This window comes from Alligator mississippiensis, chromosome 4, assembly GCF_030867095.1.
Source record: "Alligator mississippiensis isolate rAllMis1 chromosome 4, rAllMis1, whole genome shotgun sequence".
Taxonomy (NCBI): Eukaryota; Metazoa; Chordata; order Crocodylia; family Alligatoridae; genus Alligator; species Alligator mississippiensis.
The window spans coordinates 222000968-222020462 of NC_081827.1; the positions used below are offsets into that span (position 1 = coordinate 222000968).

Here is a 19495-nt window from a genome sequence, read left to right on the forward strand (position 1 = left end):
AAATGAGGGACCAGATATATTAAATACAGAAACAGAGCAATTTCTAAATAGATTTTCCTCGTACCATTTTTGCAAGAGACGTCAGCAGCTTTTTAACAAGGTTATGAACATTTCATCAGGAAGCGCAGTGAACAAACAAAAAAATTAGCCTGTTAGAAATGAAAATGTATAATTAACTTTCCATAGAGTTGAAGCCTCAGTGAAGCAGAAGCATTGTACATTCATCAAAAGAACTTAAAACCCCCAAGAATTTAATAACTTACGTGTCTGATCGGAGTTTGTTCTCTTCAGGCAGCTGCTTGATTGCTGTACATGAATGCCACAAAAGAGGAGAAATAAAATTCTTTTCTAGGCTATGCAGGAACAGCAGTGATCTTATGGTGTAGGTGGAAATTGGCAACCTTAAATTTCATATCATTTGGGGGAGTTGTTTCTAAAATTGGAGCACTGTCCATAATTGCAAACTCATTAAGAACTGGAGCACTTTTCCAACTCTATCAGCAGCTTGCTAGACATTGGTGTTGTACTGTCTGGGTCTGGAACATCTGACAGCATCTTCGAAGTCACATTTATTTTTCCCCCCTGAAGTAATCTCTTTTAAGTCCTGCAACACATTTCCTTTGTTCTTCTGAACGCTTAGTTTTTCTCCCATGTAGGGTTAGCATAGCTAAACATATTGTAATTCTTCAGTGCAGTCCTGACACAAAGTAACTTGTGCACCTCAAATAAATGAAGGGTGTTGTACTTTCACAATTAGCAAGTTACAGAGCAATCTCCCTCTTTGAATTCTTCCAGATTCCACATTTTTGGAAGGGTGTTTCAGATTAATGACAGAATACTAATCTTCCTTTACACTCTCTCCCCCTCTCTGTCTTTCTTATAATAGAGAAATACAAAATGTATCCAGCTGGCTTGCTTCAGTTGTTAACAAGATTTTTCAGGTGACGGTTCCTAACATCACTGTCTCCATTTCAGGATACAACTGGAGCAGGCCTGCAAAAGACTGATTTGTTTGGGGGAAGGTTCATCAATTCTACATCTTTGGAAGTATTCAAGAGCAGGGTGGATGGACACTTGACTGAGATAGTTTAATTAGGGATGATCCTGCCTTGAGCAGTGTCTGGATTAGGTGACCTCATCAGGCCCTTTCCAGTCCTACTTTCCTATGATCCTGTGAACTCCCTCCGAGTCCTCTACTTGGTACATTCTTGCCATATGCAGCAGTATCAACAGTGGCCATTTTCTTACTGATGGTGCGTTGTTGGTTGTTTTAAATAAACAGAATTTAGAAGTTTAGAAGTTCCTTGCTGGATTCTTCTAAAGAAGGCGACATTCTTAATGAAGAGCATTTGATAGCATTCATAATTTTTAATTCTGAATGTCAGTAGCTCTGTTCACTTCTAAGCAGTGAGACAAACAAGAGGTACATTAGTGGAGACAGAAATAGAAGCCATCGTCTCAAAGAAGACAAAGTTTAATACATAAATTATTGATTGTGGATGAAAACTGACATTTATTGCTTTGTAATATTTATAAACTGGGATTATCCTTCCTCTCACTTCTCAGAAAGAACATTTAGGAGATGCCTCATTCATGATCTGAGCAGTGAAAATAGACTATAAAGTTTTTTACAGCTTTCATCTACCTGGTGGAAAGCACTCTTCCTCCCCTTCATGAAATCTAGCCTTAAAACTTGTGTTTGTTGTGTTGTCTAGCTTTCCCTGAATACTTGTTTGTATGTAACCATCCCAGATAGACTAATGCTTACAGGTAAATTTTAGGGGTGTGTGAAGCAGGCAGTATTCGATTCGGATTCAGCCTGATTTGGGGGACAGTGATTTGATTCGCTGATTCAGATCACTGTCCCGATTTGATTTGGCAGAATCTGAAGATTTGATTCTGATTCGAAGAATCAGCGATTCAGCCACAGACGCAGCTTTAAATGTTTTTTCTTCATACCTTGAGGTACCAGGTACGGCTCGTAAACACTGTGATGGTGGGACAGATGGAGTGTCCCACAGGAGCATGGGGGCCCCCCTGTGCCTTCCTGGCTTGGCGATTGGCCATGGGGGGTCCTGGATGCCCCCCCAGACCCAGGAAGCACCAGCTACCGAGCCAAAGGGGTCCCCCGTGCACTCCACGGGGGACCCAGAAGTGGACAGGAAGTGCTTCTGGTTCACTTCTGGGTCCGCCACTGAGTGCGCTCGGGACCCCCCCGCACTCCTGTGGGACGCTCCATCCGCCCCACCATCTCAGCATTCATAAGCTGCCTGGTATCTTGAGGTATGTAGAAAAAACATATAAAACTGTATCTATGTCCGAATCATTGAATCTCTCCGAATCGCTCCAATTCGATTCGGAGAGATTAAAGGGTCTCCTGATTTGATTCAAATTCAGAGATTTGGCCGCTGAATTGGGCCAAATCTCTGCTAAATTGAATCAGAGACCACAGCTTCATACAGTCCTAGTAAACTCTGCAAATATCCATGCATAACATATACCCCTTAAATTCAGTTCTTTACTATAATAGGTGTTTTCCATACAGACAGGACTCCAGATCTGATAGCAATGTTTTTTTGTAGGAAAGGACTTCTCTGAGGACTGTTTAAGAAGTACCCCAAGTGGTTGAGCGTCTGGCCATTATCCCTTTATTTCTTAGACCCCTTAATAGGGCAGGACAATTTCTTACCATTCTTCCCACTTACCTATAAAAGACTGTTTTCTCAAGATCCCACATATTCTCCTGAATCACCCCTTTCTGACTTCCTCCACAAACGATACATTCACATATGAATCCTCCACAGTTTCTTATTAAATCTCCATTGTATGTTTTCTAAATATATTGAACATTTTTTTTTTTGCTTTAGATAATGTTGTAGCACCCACTTTTCTTGCATCACATTCACTATGTCATTCTTTGGAAGGTGGAAGCAAAAACGAAAGAAAAAAAAAAAAGCTAGTTGTTGGCATTTAATTGCTAAATCAGCAGCACCCACTCCAGAGGCCATCTGCTCTTTGTTTCTGTTAACAATCCTGCCTTCCCATTTCTATTGTTCTCACTGGAGGTATCAAGCTAAATGCAAAATTGTGAGTACAGTTCACTTTAAAGGAATTTAGCTCACAATTATGCACCTGCATTTTGAAACCAGACTGAAAGTCTGAATGCAGTATAAAAATCAGTATGAAAGATGGAAGAAATCTAGGCCTTCAATTCTTCCTTTTCTAACCACTGCCCATCCAAATATGAAGCAACGTATGCAGGGAATTAGTCAACAAATTTACTGTACAGATCATTTTAATTGGTATAGTACCAAGACATAACAATGTGTAAAAAATACATAAATAAATGAGACCAATAAAATGGAAGCAAATGAACAGCTTGAATCAATGTAACAGCACAGGAGCTGCAGGACTGGGGGATTTCCTTTGTCTCTTGCATTTGAACTTGATAGAACTTAGTCTCAGCAAAGAATCACTGCAGCACATGGCCATTTACCCCTCAGATGGTCTCCTCCATCATTTTTTCAGAGTGACATTGATACAAGATGGGCTGTGGCCATCTGCACAGGAACACTTAGTGTCAGGGTGCAAAATGATCGACTAATTTATTAATCTTCCCAGGACAAGCAGAATGTTACCAAGCTAAAAAGATGCTGGCTGAAGATCTTGGAATATCTTGCTAACACTTTCAAATTGTTACTTCAGTTAAGTTCTCTTATAATTTACCTCAAGACTCTCCTCATGAAGAGTACAGCACCGGAGCACACCAACATAGTATTTGGCATTTAACTTTTATTTCATTAAGACAATATATAAATAAGAGTCACTCATATGGTTGCCTGTGAAATTAATGCCTGTTGGGTCATATTCTTTGTACCCAAGAGCTTGTATCTTACTCTAATGGCAGTGAAGCAAAAGTCTGCTAAAAGATCTGCTGGGGAGTGGTTCTGACAGACAGTGAATTCAAAGTGAAGACCTATTCTGTGTTAAAAGATCTCCTTGGAGAAAGAAGGCACCATCTCAAGACAGGAAGAGAAATTCTGTCCTCAGTGGCTCCTATGCAACAATAATGAGGGGGGAGAGTGCATGGCTGTAATGGAGTCAGAGTTTGGTCTGAGTTTTTGTTATTTTAGTGGGAATTTTTCTTTCATTTCTTGGCACTTGTTTACTGAAGAGGCAGATGTAATCTGATAAATAGTGGGTGCATCTACACATGCCCCTGATTGCACAGTTGTCCCTGATTGCGGCACATGGGTTGTTTTTGACCCTATAGCACAGCAGCAATGAGCTACTCTGCAGTAATGGCAGCATCACGATTAGTGCCTGCTGATGCTATGTTGCTATAGCCATGAGCTACACTGCCATAGCTTATCGCTATGGCAATGTAGCATCTTGTGTAGATGTGCCCAGCGTGTGAGAACCTGGGTTCTCGAACTACTGGCTTGTTGTGTGACCTTAAGCAATTCCGTTCACTTTTCTCAATGATCCTATCAGTGAAATGGGAAATCCTTGTAAAGCGCTTTGAAATCTGTCTGAAAAGGACAGTGAAGACAAGTTATCATGAATTATTATAATCTAGTTGCATCTATAGTCAGGGGAAGATGCATGATTGAGTGGTGGTTTTTTTTTTTTTTGGACAAAAACTGCAAATAGAGGAAGTTGAACGTGTACCAGACTGCTGACTATATATTCTTGTTAAGGGAAATCTATCTTTTTCTGCAAAAACCAAGATAAAACTGAAAATTCTTGGATTCACAATACTAAGTGAAAATATTAGTTTAGAAGAAAAACAAGGGAGGAACATATATAATTTCATGCTTTAGCTGCTACTTTACAAATAGGAAATGTATGAATTGCAGAAAACTTGGAAAATGGCCAAAACTGTGATATATTTAAGCTGCTTACAACATGCAATTAATAGGGACCTACTTAATTCGCGATTTCACAGAAACAGCAAAATCCACAACTTCCCACAAAATCAACTCAGACAAATAAAATAAAATGCTAGCTCCCCAGTGGGAGCCAGCAGTCCTCACTGCCATTGCAGCCTACCCAGGGGGGGAAGGTGCTGGCTGGCAGGGTGGCATGAACAGCAGCCAGCAGCCACGATAGCGGCTGCCCCCTCCCTGCTGGGGCCTCTCTGCCAATCAGAAGCAAGGAGCAGGGCCACACAAAGGGCAGCCAGCAGCCCAGATGGCGGCCATCCCCTCATCCCTCCTGGGGCCTCTGCCAATTAGTGGTATGGGGCAGAGCTGCTGGAAAATGCTCGCGAAATCGGCTCTTTGTACTACAACCAAGCCACAAAAATTCCTTTTTTCTGGCCATGAGTTAAGTAAGTCCCTAGCAATTAGATTAACATTTGCTGAATTTGCTTTTGAAATTACACACAGAAAGTAAAAATGAGCAGGGAACAACTTTACATGGATGAGACTTCCACATTTATTTTTCTTCCATGTGCATAGAAAATGGCAGTGGAGTAACCTATGAAAGAGGCAGGGAATGGGAGAGGTGTAGATATACTGGACTGTACTTTGTGCTTCAAAATTACACTGGTATTTTAAAAACCAAAAATGATATTTTTTTTTCAATTTATAACAGTTCCTTGGATTTTCTGTGTCTCAGTTTCTAGATGTCATCTTTTCTAATCTGTGTTAAAATGACACACTTCATTACAAATGATGGCACTTTTAACCAATGTCGCATTTCCATATTTACACCAACAGAAAAAATGTACAAGACGTAATAGCATACAATCGTGACATGTAGTAATAGCAATAAAACAAGGGCATCCATTTTATTTTTTCTGTACAAACTTTCAGAGCAAGACTTTTATTCACATTAAAAAAAATCAGCTTTAATTTGATCTGATCTACACGTTTCCCAAATTCATGTTCCTCAATTCTCAAACCTTTCATCACATCGCCCACACCTTCACCAGACTACAGGAGCTACAAGTAATTAGATCTAACATCTAAACAGAGCATAAAGACCTCCCTTCCAATTTCTCTCACACCTTCCTGATAATTCCTTGTAAAAAGCTCTTCCTTGTGCCTTCTTTTATTTCACTTCCACATTTCATCATCAAAATAGCAAACAGGCCATTCCTTTTCTTCTCAAGCAATATTAGAAAGATAGAATGTTTCTCTGTGTAACTTTCTGGTGCTACACCCAAGAGTCAGGAGAACCTGGGTACTGTTCTGCTCTATAAGAAGGTCTAGTGGAATAGAAGTCTACATAATTTGTGGTTGACTTCAGTCCGTATTGTGTTGTGTAATCAGAAGTAGCTGGAAAATGAACTCGGTCGTCAAAATATGGGTCCTCATAGCTATGTGGGGATTGCAAATATAATCTGTATGTGTCGTAGTTTTTTCTGTTGGTGTCATCTTGACTGTAGTATAACTGCTGATGCTGTTGACAAAATGCACAAATAAATATTAGTATTTTATAACCGTGTTTGAAGGAAAAGATCTTTGAGTTTTTCAATTTGCTTCTGAGTCAGTTATCAGCATATGTATAATGGGCTTTCATGTATTCATTTAGCTACCTATTATCTACCCATGAAAAATAAGGGTTGTGTGGCTACATTTCTGCATACTGATCTGTAAAATTTTAATCTAGGGTGCCTATACATGAGCAGGCTCAATTAATTGAGTCTGCTGCAGAGTGGTAATTACTGTGCTCCAGCAGCCTCCTGTGTCTCATGTATAAGTGTTCCCACACTTCAAAATGGCTCGCTCAACAAGCTTTAGATAAAGCACCCCTGCTGCCATTTTGAAGTGCAGGGATGCTGATACATGAAATGCTCCAGGAACTTCAATTACAGCAGTGCTAGGAGCTGCTTGAATTAAAGCGCCTCCCCCCCCCCCCCCCCACTCATGGCGCACATATATAAACACCCCTAGTGTCTAACATTTGGATTTTTTTAGATCTATTATCATAAAGTGCAACCAGTGGAACAGGTAACCAGTGGGATAGGTAACATAGGCAGGACTTAATTTTTTAAACCACTGAGAAGGATTACCAAAGGAAAGATGAAACAATGGAAAATTTTTCTTCTACCTTAGTCTTTTTTTACCCACTGGGAATCATGGGTCTAAAAAACACAGAGAGAGGCAGCCATATTTTATTGTCAAACAGCTGGATAAGAAACTGGTTTTGTGAGGCAGCTGTTTTCTAAGTAGAATATTAATTTTCTTAAAGAAACTAAAACAAAAAGTCAGGAGATGGGTGTCAGCTCCAACCATAACAATAGCAAATTGAAATCAAGTGACCAAAAGACATGGAATTAGAAGGGTAATAAAGTGGCAACTGATAGCTTAACTCCAGGTACAGTAACAGTCTATAAAAAACAACTGACTACATGTTAGAAGTGTTTTATGAGAAGTATATATAACAGCAATATTATCTCCCTTCAGTTTGTTAAAACAGACAGCACTAATATAGGATGAGCCTTTTTAGCAGCATCTTTTGAAATGAGATTTCAAAAATCACCTGTAGCCGTCTATTTTGTTCTCTTGCTGGTGAGGAATAGGAACTGATGTAAATTGGTGAAGCTTTGCTGGACCCTGTAAAAAAATATTTTATGGTATCAAATTTAGCAGTTATTTTTTGTATGCCCACCTTTTCAGTGTCATCATGCCTACAATAAATAAAGTAGCACCTGTATATTTAGGAACTTGTCTGCACTGCTTATTCCCTCTGTGTTGATTCACAGTTGGAAGGAACCTTGGGGGTCATTTAATTCAACTACCTACATGGATGCAGGATGTGCTGTTTTTTTAAAACTGTCTCAGGGAGGTGCCTACCTAGTAGGGCTGTGCAAAACTTCGGTACCTGATTCGATTTGGAGGACACTGGGCCCGATTCAGGGACCGAATCTCCAAATCCGAATTGAATTGGGAGACCAAGTAAAAGCTCTGAATCGATTTTCATAGTTTCATAGTATCATAGTTGGTAGGGTCAGAAGGGACCTGAGCAGATCATTAAGTCTGACCCCCTCCCATGGCAGGAAAAAGTACTGGGGTCAAACGACCCCAGCAAGGTGTTCATCTAATCTCCTCTTAAAGACCCCCAGGGTAGGAGCCAGCACCACTTCTCTTGGAAGTTGGTTCCAGATCCTAGCCGCCCTGACTGTGAAGTAGCGCCTCCTGATGTCTAGTCTAAATCTACCCTCTGCCAGCTTGTGACTGTTATTTCTAGTCACTCCTGGTAGTGCTCGGGGGAACAGGGACTCCCCCAATGCCTGCTGGTCCCCTCTGACTAGTTTGTAACAGAGGCCACTAGATCCCCCCTCAGCCTTCTCTTGTGGAGGCTGAACAGGTTCAGGTCCCATAGCCTCTCCTAATAGGGCCTGCCCTGCTGCCCCTGATCATGTGGGTGGCCCTCTGAACCCTCTCAATGCTGTCCACATCCCTCCTGAAGTGTGGTGCCCAGAACTGGATGCAGTAGTCCACCTGCGGCCTGACTAGTGCCGCATAGAGGGGGAGGATCACCTCCTTGGACCTGCTTGAGATGCATCTACGGATGCATGACAAGGTGTGACTGGCTTTCCTGACCGCGTCCCCACACTGTTGGCCCATGTTCACTTTGGCATCAATAATGATTCCAAGATCCTTTTCTGCCTCTGCACTGACAAGAAGCGAGTCCCCCAGCCTGTAGGTATGCTGTTGGTTCTTCCTCCCCAGGTGCATCACCTTGCACTTGTCAGTGTTGAAACCCATCCTGTTCTCATCTGCCCACCCCTGTAACCTGTCTAGGTCCAATTGCAGCCTATTCCTCCCTTCTAGTGTGCCCACATCCCCCCACATCTTAGTGTCATCAGCAAATTTGAACAGGGTGCTTTTTACCTTCATCAGTGACTTGGACGAGGGGATGTTGAACAGCACGGGTCTGAGGACCGAGCCCTGGGGGACCCCACTGCCCACATCCCTCCAGGTCGAAAATGACCCATCCACCACCACTCTCTGGGTGCGGCCCTCCAGCTAGTTAGCGACCCATTTGACTGTGTAGGTGTCGACACCACAGTCCCCTAGTTTTTTAATGAGAATGGGGTGAGAGACAGTGTCGAAGGCCTTCCTAAAGTCCAGAAAGACTATGTCCACTGCTACACCTGCGTCTAAGGATTTTGTGACCTGGTCATAGAAGGCCACCAGGTTGGTCTGACAGGACCTGCCTCTAATGAACCCATGTTGGTTGCCCCTAAGCATAACCTCCCCTGCTGGCCCCTCGTGGACATGCGCCAGGATAATTCTCTCAAAAAGCTTACCGAGGATCGAGGTAAGACTAACTGGCCTATAGTTTCCTGGGTCCTTCTTCCTCTCTTTTTTGAAAATGGGAACCACATTGGCCCTTTTCCAGTCCTCTGGCACCACACCAGAGCTCCACAAGTGCTCGTAAAGCCATGCGAAGGGTCCTGCAGTGACCTCTGCTGATTCTCTCAGCATCCAAATCAATTCCAAAAAGCTTCAGAAAAGATTCAGCTGATTCGGAGATTCAGCCATAGACTAAATAGGCAGCTGACCACTGCCTCCAGCTGGTAAGTCTGTTGGGGTTGGGGGGAAGGAAGGGGCATGGGGGAGGGAGGGACAGGGGCTGGGACAAGCTGTCCAGCTGGGGCGGGGGGCGTGTTACTTGGGGGGGGACAGGGGGGGCACGGGATGCAGGTGCGGCAGTGCTGGGAGTGGGGGCTCTGCTCTGCGGCCGCTTGCCTAGCTGGGGTGAGGGGGGCGGGATGCAGGTACAGCTCGCTCCAGGCAGAAGGAAGCAAGCAGCAGCAGGGCATAGCCCCCACTCCCGGTGCTCCTGCACCCGCATCCTGCCCGTTCCTGTACTGGCTGGCAAGTGGCGGCAGGGCAGAGCTCCCTCTCCCAGTGCTGATGTGGGTGCAGCAGTACTGGCAGTGGGGGCTCTGCCCTGCTGCTGCCCAGAGTGAGCTGTACCTGCATCGCACCCCCCCAAGCCAGCTGGGCAAGCAACAGCATGGCACAGCCCCCACAGCTTCCCCTGCCGAGGCAGAGGCAGGCACAGCTGGAGGAGCCATGGGAAAAGGTCCCATGGCTGCCCTGCCCAGCCCAGCCTCCAGGCACTTAAAAAAAGAAAAGAAAAAAGCAAAAAAAAGCCCCGTACTCACCAGCTCTGGCAGCAGGGATTGGGGCCTCTGGGTGCTTGTGGCAGAGTCCCCCTGCACAGCACGGGGCAGTGGTGGGCAGAGCGGATTGCCCCCCGACCTGGCACCCGTGCAGCAGCTGTCACATCGCATGGGTGCAGCATGGCTTGGCAGTGCGCTGCACACTGTCTGGGAGCTGGGGTGGTTCCACGTGTGAACCAGAGTCCAGCACTGCTCAGCCCCAGTGGCCCCAGCTCCCAGACAATGTGCAGTGCCCTGCTGAGCCACGCTGCACCCATGCGATGTGACAGCTGCTGTGCAGGTGCCAGACAGTGGGGGGCAATCCCCTCTGCCCCCCACTACCCTGGTGCTGCGCAGGGGGGCTGTGTTGTGGCAGAGCCCCCTGTGCAACACAGGGCAGTGGGGATCGCTCCCCCCTGTTTGGCAGATGTGCAGCAGCTGGTGTAGGTGCAGCGTGGCTCAGCAGGGCACTGTGCACTGTCTCGGAGCTGGAGTGGTTTCCCTGGAGCCTGACACCACTCAGCCCCAGCTCCCAGACAGTGTGCAGCACCCTGTGGATCCGCGCTACAACCATGCCACGGGGCAGCTGCCGTGTGGGTGCCAGGCGGGGTGGGGGGGGCGATCCCTGCTGCCCCCCCCACTGCCTTGTGCTGTATGGGGGCTCTGCCACGTGCACCCAGAGGCCCCAGTTGTTGCTGCTGCAGCTGGTGAGTGTGAGGCATTTTCTTTTTACAGTGCTGGGACTAGGCTGGGGCTGAGCGGGGGCTGGGAAGGGCAGTCATGGGGGCTTCTCCCGTGGCTCTCCCTGCCTGGGGAGAGGCAGGCACAGCCAGAGAAGCTGCTCTGCTGTGCCTGCCTCTTCCCGGCTAATCTGAATCACCGAATCTCCCTGAATCAGCGCTGAATCTTCTGAATTAGCTGAATCCAATTCAGGACAGTGATTCGAATCTCTGAATCAAATCACTGTCCTTTGAATTGGCTGAATCTGAATCGAATACTTCCCTATTCATACAGGCCTACTATCTAGCCACTGATGTTTTCCAGGGCCTGATAGAAACGGTCTACAATCTCTTATTCTCAAAATATTAAAAATATTAATAATAATACCTAAACTATTCACCTGGCACACTGTTCTAAACATAACCTAAAAGGAATGTTACATTTCTTCCTTCCCATTAATTTCCATGGCATTTAGGTCAAGGCTTTCCTTATGTATAATACTTAGGCAGAATGCACACAATATTGGTATACATATTCGGCCAGGAGGCTGAAACACCTATACACCCCTGTAGCACTACAAATGAACAGCTGTTAATTGCCAAAGTCAGAATACCAGGACAGAACCACTAAAATGTTAGTATTGGTTATAACAAGACAAATGAGAAAAAACTTTTTAGTGCAAATTTTTAAGCCATTATTGTTCAATTCTAGTTCTTACTCTGACACTAACTCCATCTGTGACTTGTCACAGATCATCTAAAGTTATATTATACCTATGATTTTCCACGTAGAAATATGTTGATATCCCATTTTAAAAGGGAACACTAGCCCTGTTACCAGGAAGCAGGGCGGCCCCTTTAAATCCAGAACTTTCCAGGTATAGTTGTCCAGTTGAGCAGGGGTTAAGGATCGAGCCCTACTGGCTGGTCAGGTGACTGGAAGGGAAAGGCCAGAACCATATAAACCCTAGGAGGAGAAGGCCAGGGGGGCAGCAGAGAGGGGGACTCCTGATGACTATGGAAAAGCTAAGACAACCTCCCCGGGAAGAATGCGACAAACCGGGAGACAGAAGCCCAATCGCATGTAAGCAGGCAGTCTGCCACTCTTACCTTTATTTTCTTTATATGGCCACAGAGGCCTATTGTTTACGTTTAATGTTAAGGTTGGTGGTTTGTGGCTGAGGCTATAGGGGAGGAGGAGGTCTCATTAGCACCGAGGAGTGCTGTGATAGAGGGCTCAAGAAGCCCTACCGCATTAGGGGTGAAGCACTAGGGCCACAGGCCCAGAGTTGCTTTAAGGGAAGCTAGGAGCTTTGAAGCCTGGTTCTAGTGGGTGGACTTAGACGAACGGCCCTAACTATAAAGAGAGGGGCAAAGCTGGAGGGGGCTGAGGCCCAAACAGCCTGGCACCACAAGGGTGCAGCGTAGAAGGGTCAGTAGGCCTGGTGTCATGAAAAGTATGAAATGGAGGGCTGTAAGCCTGAGTGGGTTAGAGAGCTAGAGCTTCGGAGTCAAGCTCTGCTTAGTGGGTTTTGACTGACAGGCCTAGCTAGAGAGGTGGGGGATAAGCCCACAGCGGCTGAGACCCCAACATAAAGAGAAAATTATAAACATCTGTGAGGCATGGGGCATATCAAGGGAAGATTGGAGCATGCATTTTGCCCTTAAGGCAACAGCTCATTATCCTGCAAGTGGTGAGCCTTAGAGTCCATCTGGGAACCTTTGGGTCAGCCTCCCTCTTTAAGAACCAAGTGACATCAAGTCGTGGCAGGAGAGCAAAGGGGGGGAAGCTGGTCTCCAAAGAAGGAAAATATAGCAGGACTTGAAGGTTGCCCCATTCATTAGCCTTTAAAAATACCGCTGGAGACAGCACCCTGTTACTCCCATTCATCATCTACCTCTTAGGGGTTTTGTGAGGATGAATTAGCAAAGATTTACAAATAAATTTCCATCTGTAAAATGATATATAAGTGCTAATTTTTATGGTTAATTCACTTCTATGCACACTTAGAAAATGAGCAGTTTTATCCACATAAAGATAAAAGTCAAGGTTACATCTACAGCATGCACAACATTTTATTCAGTCATATTTAAATAGATACTCATTAGTACAAAAATAAGAATATGAAATAATCAGAGGAGACCCAAATAGATTACTACTTCTTTTTACCCACCCTGCTTACTTTCTATTAAAGACCACTATGATATTTACCAATGCAATAAAATCCTTATCTGGCAAAAGTACAATGAAAAATTAAATAAAGTATATATGCAACAACGCTAGCAGGACAAACAAATCGCAGACTATATATTTTTAATTCACATTTCCTTAGAAAACAACATAGTGTTTGTGATGCCACACTTGTAATGTAACATAGTGATTAACTGCCATAGAAACCATACATCATTAGTAAACAGTAGCATGAACTCATAGTTTAAAAGATAACCACACAATTAAGATTTGTCCCTCAGCAGCAGTTAAAGTCAAATCAGGGATTTTTAAAATAATAAGCTTTCAAGCATGGAATTTGTGTATTCCTTTTTCAATTTTTTCTTACTTGGAATATTTTTTTGGTGGAGGGGTGCAAGATATTTTGGGGGGGTGCAAATTGAATATTTTGTTGGGGGGGAGGTTGAGATCAATGAGATGATGAAGTCTTTGTGTAATTTTCCTAAGATTTATGAATAAAACTATAAAAATCAACTTTCTGCAACAGGCATTGGTTGATAAAAATGTTGTTTGTTATGATCAAAAGTAACTTTTTTTTAAAAGGAAGCACTGTTTTTTTAGACACTAAACTCTCATTTTCTCACATTTTTAAGACAAACGTGAACTAAATCTTCTCATTCAGATACACTGGGCATTTCCATATGCATAATATGGGCTCTGTAAATAAGGTGCATCTTAAAAGTATTTTAATTAAAGTTTGTCTTACTGGTAACTTACCAGTATACATATCCTTATGTGTAATGACATCACCTTGGTTATTGTAATACTGCATAGAAGTTTGCGTCCTATCGTATTCTGAACGAGGTTCTCTAATTCCTAACAGTGCTGGCGATGAAGATGTGCTGCCAACTGAGGAAAAGAACATAAGAGAGAGTATCAATGTATAGGGAGGAAAAAGCACTTTAGGAAAATGAAAGTGATGGCTAGAAATCTGGTGCTCAGCTTGGCTACTGAATTACCAGCACTCTCAGATACACTGCATGGTACACATGAAATCAAATGTTTTCAACAACCCAAGAAACACATTTTTTAACAATGGCAGATTTGAAGTGTCGAAGTAGAAGGGCACTGTTGTATTTTAATTCATTACTAACTGTAATGCACTTTGAAGTTCTTACTATAGTAAACAGGTTAATGTTATATGCACAAATTATACTTTTTCTGTACCAAAAATATAAAAGAAAACTTGTTACTTCTAAAACCAATCTGAAAAGGAAGACTGATAAGTAATATTTCTCAGCTGATGTCCCCTAGGGACAAGTGACAAATTACTTATCACCTGAAATGAAGTTGGAAACTTCAACAAAGAACAAAGACAAAGTACCTGCCCTAGACTGTTTACACCTGAATTATACCCTACAACCAGTTCTGATTTGAATGAGACACTTTATATGTCTAATAAAATCAATTATATTTGAAGACCTCACTACCCACAAAATAATCAAGTGCTTACCAGTTTGAGGACTGGTTGATATTAGGTTTATTTTTTTTTATTATACTAGAATAGAAACTCTTAAATCTGTCCTGTGAAGGGGAACTCAACAGCTCCTTAGAAAGAAGATGCACACTTCTGCACGTGACTGGCTGAAATGATCAATTCAAACATGCACTGAATCTGAATTCTTTGATTAGCACATAGAATGAAAACTCCTCAGCTCAGGCTAATAATGGTTGTCAACTGATCAGAGCACAAATACATTCATAACACAACTGCATGGTTACTTTATATCCTTACAATGAATAATTAAATCTCTCTATTTTGATTGCTTTAATATCTGTATTTTGATGTGCCTCCTCTGTTTTACAGAGTGGTCAATCAATCTGTCAGCAATGACAATGTACAGAACAGATCATCTCCACATTTTACCTGGAGAAGAAAATTACAGCACATCAAACCAAACAGTCTGTAAGGGAGCTAGGAAATCACTGTAACTTTAATTAAAAAAAATCATTTTAACTGGTGACATCTCCCCACATCCCACACCTTTTTCTTGATTTTGTTATTAGTAAGTCCTTACCAAAGACCTGAAACAGACATGGGCCTGAAACAGACAGACTTTACTCACATCAGTGGGCACATCTACATGAGATGCTTCAGGCGCAGTAGATTAATTCTATTGTGCGTTAGTGTGGTAGGCAAAACCCATGCTAATGCAAAGTAGATCTAGTCTAATGTGCACAAGCATGACAAAAAAACCATTCATCTGTGCTAATACACAGCAGTGTAAATTACAGCACACTACGTTAGTACTTGTCATTACAGGCACTAAACTTAATGCACTCTAATTATGGTGTATTAATGAACATGTAGACGTGCCCACTGAAACTTTGATATTGGTCAAAATGGCATTTGAATATGTAATGGTATCTCTAGAATAACAAACAATGAACCTCACTTTGAGGTCCTACTGTGCCAGCATAGTCTTTCAATTAAACATGCTCTAGTCTGCAATGGAACTTGAATTGATACTGTAGTATTCAATAAACATACTTTTTATACTCCAGACTCTGAGCTCATAAGATTAACAGGTCTCCTTGTATTTCCTAGCTCTGCCGAACATGTACTTGGTTGTCCTCATGATTTGTCTCCACTCCTTTCTGTCAAGGGCATCATTTTCCTATTGCTAATAACTTACGTTAAGAACTCTTAGGCCAGGGTGGGCAAAATACGGCCCGTGGCCTGGATCCGGCCCATCAGGCCATTCTATCTGGCTGGCAGGGCCCCTAAAAAATTTAGAAAATATGTATCTGCTCCTAGTTGCCTGGGGCAGTAGGATCCAGGAGGAGCCGCAGCAGGAGGTAGGAGCCCAGCCCAGCATCGCCCTGCCCCACCCCCAGGCATTTCTCTGCCTTCCTGCCCTGGCACTGCTCCAGCACCACGTGGCTCCCAGCTGCATTGCCAGACCAGGGAGCATAGGCTGCACTGCCAGGGGTACGTGTGTGTGTGTTTGTGTTCGTAGAGCAAGTCCCACGTGCACACCCCACCATACACATGCACCCCATACATGCAGACCCCACACCTACACCCCCTCACACACCCCAGCCACCCTCCCCTCACAGAGCCCTCCAGAAACCCCACATGCACCTACACCCCACATATCCACACACACATGCTCCCTCACCCCACACCCCCACCTATCCACCCTCCGCAGACACAACCGCACCTTCCCCCCCACCCCACATACCCACACACCTACAGTCCCCACAAACCTATACCCACCCTGCCACACTATACAAGAGTAAGGCTTCCTATTATGGTATTATATATGATCCCCTCTATGTACACTGCACAAATACATGTAAACCAGGACAAAAATATTTTTTGAAATCAAATTAATCAATGTTGCAGATGTTCACTTTTTAGAATATAATCTGGTGGTTTTCTAGTTCCAAGCTGGCAAACTCCCTTGCTGAAAGGAGTACTTCCGGGGGCAAGGGGAGGGACTTCTGGTGGCAAAGGTCAGGGGTTAGGTGACGGGACTTCTGGTCACAAGATAGCGACCATGGGTGGGGCACCTGTCAAGAGGCAGGGCTACCCACGTGCCCCTCGACAGCTTGCCAAAACACAGTAAACGGCCGTGCACCCAACATAATTCCTGCCTCTGTCTTAGGCTTTTCTCAATATTATGTCTCTGTCCTCTTCTTCAATACCTACAAGGTCAAATTCATAAGAATGGCCTTCTAAGAGATACTGGACTGGTCCATCTGCCATCATCCTAGCTATATGCCCTGTTTAACAAAGAGCCTGGGGCTCTCTGTCACTTTAAGAGAGCAAAAGAGCAGCCAGAACACTGCTTTGGAAGCAGAGGACAATTGCAGCTAGGTTGCCATAGAGACTGACTGCTTACATTAATTAGGAGGCACTTGCAGGCAACCCTGAGGAAGTCAGTTGACCGGAAAAGCAACAGGGCCTGAGAGAGAGAAATCACAGGGATCCTGGTTTTCTCTGATAAAAAAATCCCCAATTTTCAAGTTAAAAAAAGTAACCCAAAATCCACATTTTTCCACGGTTAAAATGAAATGCCACTAATACATAGTGGCGTTTCATTGTGATAAGTGAAAAATGTGGATTTTGTGTTACTTTTTTTAACTTGAAAATTGGGGATTTTTTTAAACCAGAGAAAACCAGGATCCCTGGCAGATGAGGCAGCCCCAGAGGCTGACCAGGCAAGTCTGGCTATGGAGCTGAACAAGACGGAGCTCTGTAGAGGGGCCTGTGAGTTAGAAGCAGACTGTGAATGCACTTGGCCCCAAGTCAGGTAGAGACATGAGGGCTAGCAATGGATCTAGATCCAGGATTGAGGTGGCATTTTTTTTTTAGAGTCAGAAGGACTTGTGTTTGTGTTTTGATTCCAGTTTTGCCTGGTGGTTTGGGAGGACCATGGGGGTGATTTTGGAGGTCCCATAGCACCCGCCCGGGGGGGGGGCAGGGTGCAGCAGCTGCAGAGAGCCTGAGAAGGGTAGGACTGAGACTTTAGGGGCCAGAGGGCCCAGTGCCTGGGCAGGGCAGTGATAGGACTTGGAGCCCAAACAGAGAGAAAGCCTAGAGAGCTCTGCTCAACAGCCCAAGAAAGGAGCAGAAATAAAGGTCTTGTAGGACCAGACTAGAAGCTCGAAACCCCGAAGCTCGGTTTGGTCAGTGGACTAGAGCTAGAGGGCTCAGCAAGAGCAAAAGGGTGGAGGCCAGGAAGGCTTAAGCCCCACGCTTGAATGACAGACTCACTCTAGGTCCCTCAGGAAGCCTCCCTCCTTTTCAGACAATAACATCAAAGGCATGGCAGGAAAAGTAAAGGAGGTGAGAGCCCCTAGAGCTGGAGCTGGGGCAGGAGTTATGGGGCCACAACTGCGCCTGTCACACGCTACCAATGAAGTTGCTGGGATTTTACTGTTTACTACGCTTAGTCCATTATAGATCTCCCAGAGTTGAACATAGCAAATATGCACAAAGCAATCTCCCTAACTAGCTCCAAAATTTGCCTCTATTTTATTTTTTAAGAGTATTTTACTGTCTTTTTCGATTTTGACAAGTACCCAGGTCTCTCAGCCATATAAAACAATAGGTCTTATTGTGGTCTTGAATATCTGCACTTTGTCTTTCTTGGTATTTTGCAGATAAAAATGTTATGCAGAGAAAAGTAACAGGCACTGCTGCTTTGTATCTATGCCTTATTTTTCTACCTCACCAAAATGTTATTAACGTTTAGTGTTTCTAAGTGTCTAAACTGTCAAACTTGTTGATGTCTATGGTTGTTTGCTGCTAGGTTAACTTGTCTAAGATGCTGGCTTACAATCATGTATTTGTTTTTATCTTCATTTAGCTTAAACCATTATTCTTATTTCTTAGACTTAAGTCATCCTTTGTACCATATCTTCTATCTCTTACAACAGCTATGTTATCAGCATATACAAAAAGCTGGTCCAGGCTATATGCTTTCACTCAGTGCTAAAAAATCACAATTACTGTACCACTTTTTCCACAGCCACATTAAAAATATTAATGATACTACATCTCTCTGCTTTAATCCCACAATGATTAAGGGGCTGAGTTCTCAATCCTCACTTATACTCTGTCTTTTGGGCCATAAAACAGAGTTGTTTCATGGTAACATTTTAGGAAGGATTGCAAATGACTAAATTAATACTTGATAATTTTACAAAAAGCTACTTTGAGTAATACCAGAAACACACACAGACTAGGCAACATGGGGCAATTTCCCTTTGTCCTTTAGGGAAGGAACCGTATCTATTTTGATATTTGGACAATGGCTAGGAAGCCCAAACCCAGTTCCCAACTGGGGTCTCTACTATCCTATAGTATAAATATTAAAGATATATTATATACATATAATACCATCACCATTATAAGGCTGTTTTAAACTGTTCAGTCACACTGATAGTTTAACAAGGACAAAATGTGCATCCAGCTTCTAAATAATGCATCTAAAAATCACACAAACATACATATATGTTCATGTGCTAATACAGCTGAGAAATGGGTCATGAAAATGTGGATCCTAATACTCCCAGCCTGGGACACAGAACAAAGCAGGAATTAAGTTTTCTGTTTTCTCCTCATTTACTGAGTTTAACTGTGACAGATCCCTTGGGCTGGTCTTCTAGCCTACTAATAAGATACTGCCTGAATCTGCAGGGAACCTCAGGTCTGGTTTTCCATATTGATCTCAAGTTCTGCACACAGCCTAGGCATTTGTGCATCTGAAAGGACAAGACTAGTGATTAATAAATAGAGTTGACAGGCTCTCCAAGTAGTACCCATCTTTTCCTATTCATAAGGAAAAATATGGTTGTGACATAGGGGATGTCCATTTCACAATGTAACAGCAAATAAATTAAAAGCAGAGTGCAGATTTTCAAAACAGAGGAAACAAGATCTCCCATAAAGGGCAAAGTCCCTTAGCA

At 43.5% G+C, this 19495-nt stretch overlaps 1 protein-coding gene across 6 annotated transcripts in view; it reads right to left on the minus strand.

Moving 5' to 3' along the window:
• Positions 1 to 3277: 3277 nt before the first annotated feature.
• The window catches only part of PKP4 (plakophilin 4), a 272331-nt gene continuing 256113 nt past the window's right edge, over positions 3278 to 19495 (minus strand). For all 6 annotated transcript variants that reach the window (XM_059727364.1, XM_059727362.1, XM_059727363.1 and 3 more), the window contains 3 exons: positions 13793 to 13924; positions 7492 to 7565; positions 3278 to 6408 (listed from right to left, as the gene is read on the minus strand). In XM_059727364.1, coding sequence (XP_059583347.1) covers positions 6163 to 6408; positions 7492 to 7565; positions 13793 to 13924 — 452 coding nt within the window. In that variant the 3' untranslated portion in view covers positions 3278 to 6162. The remainder of the gene's footprint in view (positions 6409 to 7491; positions 7566 to 13792; positions 13925 to 19495) is intronic.